The 4,410-nt window shown below is 35.4% G+C and overlaps 1 protein-coding gene across 1 annotated transcript; it reads right to left on the bottom strand.

The window, feature by feature from the left end:
• Positions 1 to 817: 817 nt before the first annotated feature.
• Positions 818 to 3,292, bottom strand: l(2)k01209 (uridine-cytidine kinase-like lethal (2) k01209). Its single transcript, XM_083142332.1, has one exon. The coding sequence runs from the start codon at positions 3,273 to 3,275 to the stop codon at positions 1,605 to 1,607; it is 1,671 nt and encodes a 556-aa protein (XP_082998458.1). The 5' UTR covers positions 3,276 to 3,292; the 3' UTR covers positions 818 to 1,604.
• Between the last annotated feature and the right edge of the window lie 1,118 nt (positions 3,293 to 4,410).

The raw sequence follows: 4,410 nt of genomic DNA, 5'->3' as shown, positions 1-4,410 counted from the left end.
TCGAAATATCTGTTATTTGTGTTTTCCACATGATGTAAAACATCGAAATCTGTCTAGTAAAAAATACTCAACATAATTTTGACGAGGTGCAGTGGGTGAACGTTTATTAATTATGCCTCTCTAGTAGGTGGAATTAAAAATTTACAGGGTTCTCACCAACCTTGAAATATGTGGACAGAAATGAGTTTAATGCAGATAGAAATATTGAAGATTAGGTTACATTTAATGCAAATTTCAACACATAAAGCTAGGTAACGGTTCAGATTGTTTTAGGATTTTTTTTCAAATTCTCCTAGCAGGAAGACTAATTATCGTAGAATTTTGGCAATCATTGTAACATGAAATTTGAACTTACCTTAAAGTAATGAGCACTATTAGGATTTCGAAAAAGTTATTTATGTTGAAAAACAAATTAAAAATTATCTTAAGCAAGGATGCACACTTCCCATGGGCGATGTATTTAATGTTCACAAATGACTGTTAGTATAGTAGACTTTATTTTAATGCTAAGAGAACCAAACCTGGCCTGCCTAACTACGAAAGCATATATTGAACAAAATCTTAAGTAATCGCTAAAACTCCACAGTATGTGTTAACAGAAGTAAATTGAAATCGAACCATGTTAAAATTGCATTCTTAGCATGATGAAATAGATTTTTTTTTTTTAAAAAAAAAAAGGGAACTTCCAGCCTAAAGCCATTCATATTGGTTTAATTTACAAAATTTCACCTAAACTAATCTAGTGGCATGCCACTTGTGTATCAAGTCTCCTTACATCAGAGTGACCAATTTTCTGTGGTCTCAAAAAAAGAAAACATTAAGAGTACATGAAGAATATATTTATTAACTGACTTTCTAACAGCCAATATGAAATATGCTCATAACATTTGGTTTTCTGGAAAATAACAATTGGATTTCCAGAACAGTTTGTATTTCAATGCTTTACAAGTTCACATCACAAGTAATGATTACAAAAAAAAATTAAAATAAATTTAAAAAATCATCAGTAACATTAAAAATAAAGCTTTTGGGGAGTCAGATATTTTAAGACAGAAACTATAACAAAGAAACATCACATCAGGTCACTAAATGCAAACGCATTTATGGTAACTATTCGAAACTAATACTCGGCAATTTATTTATCCAATAAATAGAAAATGTAATCACATATTGAGGAAATTCAGTCTCAAATTTAATAAAGCAAAGTGTCTCACATGGACATCACATATCAAACCATAACATACTCCTTATGTAATGTGCGACTAGTATAAGTGTGCAAATATTAATATTTATCATGGTCTACAATATATAGTATATGTCATAAGGTAACTCAATGAGATACTTAGTTATACATATTAGCTTTTTACATTTGTAATACTTACAAAAAGGAATAAAAATAATCCTACATTCAATTTGGGCTAAGTTTAGTCATACTACATAAATCAAATATTATTGTGTACTTACTGTAATGTCTTCTTCTCCTGGACACTTTGATGTGCAATCTGTGTGTCTATACCCTGTGTTCAGAGACATAAAAGAAGGCATCACAGTAAGTTAGCATAATAGTTTAACTATCCTGGTCGTCATAACTCATTATAAACAAACTACAAACATTCCGCTGTTGGTTCAGTTCCAAAATATCGATCTCCAAAATTTCCTATTCCTGGAAGAACATAGAACTTATCATTTATTTCTGGATCTACAGCTGATGTGACTATTTTCACCTTCGGGAAAGCATATGCTATGGAGTGAACACCTGAAACTGCCATAAGAAGTGAAACTAGCAGAATGTTTTCCTCTGGAACATCATGATCTAGCAAAACTCTGATAGCCATCATAGCTGCAGCACCTGTTGCTACAGTTGCATCCATCAGAATTATCTTATAATCCTTGATATCCTTTGGAAGCCGCAGGTAATACAGTTCTGGTTCACCAGTATTCAAATTGGTCTGTATTAAAATTTTCCCTATTCTTATGTCTTTGCACACGTCACACAGAGCTTGCTCCATTGTTTCACCTGCTCGAAGAATGGACACACCACACATCTTATCTGTAGCACTATGCTTGCCACCATACAATACTCCTTGTGGGGTCTCCACAACGACATCCTTGAACGGGAGCAATGACAAAGCATATTCTACTACTAACCTAATTAGGCGTTTTGAATAAAATATAAATTCATCACGGGGTGTGTCTTTGTTTCGAATGAACGTGTGCAAACCCTTAATCTGAGGAGTTAATGGTAAAATGTACATTGATGTTGGATTCGATTCTCCTGTGTAGGAATGGGCAGCAAGTTCCTCTCGGACTTTGAACCCTCTGTGCTGCAACTGTGTATGTACATGATGTACAATGAGTTCTATAGCTACTTCATTTTCACCTCCTCTAGGAACTATAATGTCTGCATGGACCATGGAAGGAGCGATATAATAATCAAAAGCTGGTTTTACAAATGAATTGTATTGCTTTAGAACACCTTCCAAGTCACGGGCACGTTGAGAAATATCTCTTCTCAATCGGCGAGCAAGTCTTATATCAGAATCAGTGTCCACGAACACTTTCATGTCCAGCATTTTAACCAATTCAACATTATAAAAAGTCAAAATACCTTCAAATATAATCACAGTAGCACCATACATGGTTTTGGTTCTATTCTCTCGAGAATGACTCACAAAATTGTAGATAGGGACTTCTACCTTCTTCCCTTCTTTCAGTCGTTGCAGAGTTTGGATTAGCAAATCAAAATCAAATGCATCTGGGTGATCAAAATTATACTCGTTTCTCCCAGCCAATTCATGTTGTTTCTCGTTGAGTACCTTGTAAAATGAATCCATGCTCAATAGAGTGACCCAGGGCATATTCAAGGATTCGATTATCTTGGCTGCAACAGTTGTTTTGCCAGATGCACTTCCTCCACAAATCCCAATTACAAATGGTACCACATGTTCTCCTGCAGAATTATACCACGGTGGACGACCAGCTGTATATATTGTTCTTGAATGGCTGTGAAGAATTGATTCACGTGCGGGTTTTGTAGCTGACTGTGTTGAATGCGATGTAGTTCTTTGGCGACGAGCGCGTGGAGATTTCTGTGACCCGGCTGAAGGGGGTCGTGGAGATTGTGGTGGTGGTGGAGTTGCAGGAGTTGAATACACATTTCCAGATTTTTCTTTCTCTTCGTCTGTAACAAAAAATTGTTCTGCACTTTCTTCCTCTCCTGGATCACTATCTGAGCTAGCAGAACTTGGTGGATCAGTTTGAAATGTTGCAGCCATGCTCTTCAAGACACAGATTCAAGGAATATAGAAGTATTTTAGGAAGAGCATTCCGAGACACGGAGCTCTCCCATTGGCCAGAAGCCGCAACGAGCTCTGACGTGACCAAGGGGATCTGTCAAGGGGCGTGGCTCGTGTAGCAATGGAAGCTTACGGGAAATATTTTCATTTTTAATTGTCCATATCTTGGTTCTATTAACCATTTGCAGCAGAATAAAAAGCAAAACGCAAGGAATAAGACCTAGGCAATAATATGAAGAAGTTTACAGCACGAAATTACAATAAATGGCGTTATACAAATCAAACAAAAAGTAATCACGACTATCCTCTCATATCGCCCCTACATTGAAATCTGAAGTTGCGTATGGGTAAATAAATACAATTTTACGTATTAAATATTTCGCTACCACACCAATACTTATTATCCTTCATACCTTCAAATTTTCACAGATGTTTGTTATTAATAATTTGTTCATTATAATTTATATATGTAGTATACATAGGATGTCGCTGTCGCTGTTGTTATATGACGTCGCTTTTCTACGTTTTTAGGGTAACCGCAACAATAAAAATGAATGATGAAATGATAAATTTGATGGGCTAGATGAGTGTGACAAGCACTGGTGTACGCAGGGGGGGGGGCTTAAGGGGCTGCAGCCCGCCGAAATTCTTAGAAAATAAAAAAATCAAATGAAGACAGTAATGAAGTAAAAAAAAAACAACTTTAAAATGACCCCCAATAACTATTTTTGTGTTTCAATAACTTTTAAAACGAAGGATTAAAATGGTAATTGGAGCTCGTATCTAATGTAAATAAAACAGCGACAACGGGATATCAGCGAAATTGATTTTCGGCGATACATTCTATGAACCAATCTCATTCTGTTCAGTAAAGGTTAGATTCATGGCACTGAACCCGCGTACAATTTGAATTGAATTAACATAATCCTTGAGTGAGGTGGAAATGGGTTTTGGATTTATTTTATTTTTTTTGTAGATGTGAAAATCTTTAACTAGTGATGCAAACATGCTTTCGCTTACATTAAAGTTTACACTATGGTAAAATTGCAGAAATATTCTACCTAAACTGATTTGTATTTGAAAAACCGTAACATCAAAATATGTCTTTTAGAAA

This window comes from Lepisma saccharinum, chromosome 20 (assembly GCF_977018435.1).
Source record: "Lepisma saccharinum chromosome 20, izLepSacc3.1, whole genome shotgun sequence".
NCBI classification, from domain to species: domain Eukaryota; kingdom Metazoa; phylum Arthropoda; class Insecta; order Zygentoma; family Lepismatidae; genus Lepisma; species Lepisma saccharinum.
This window is presented reverse-complemented; position numbering and strand designations above follow the sequence as displayed.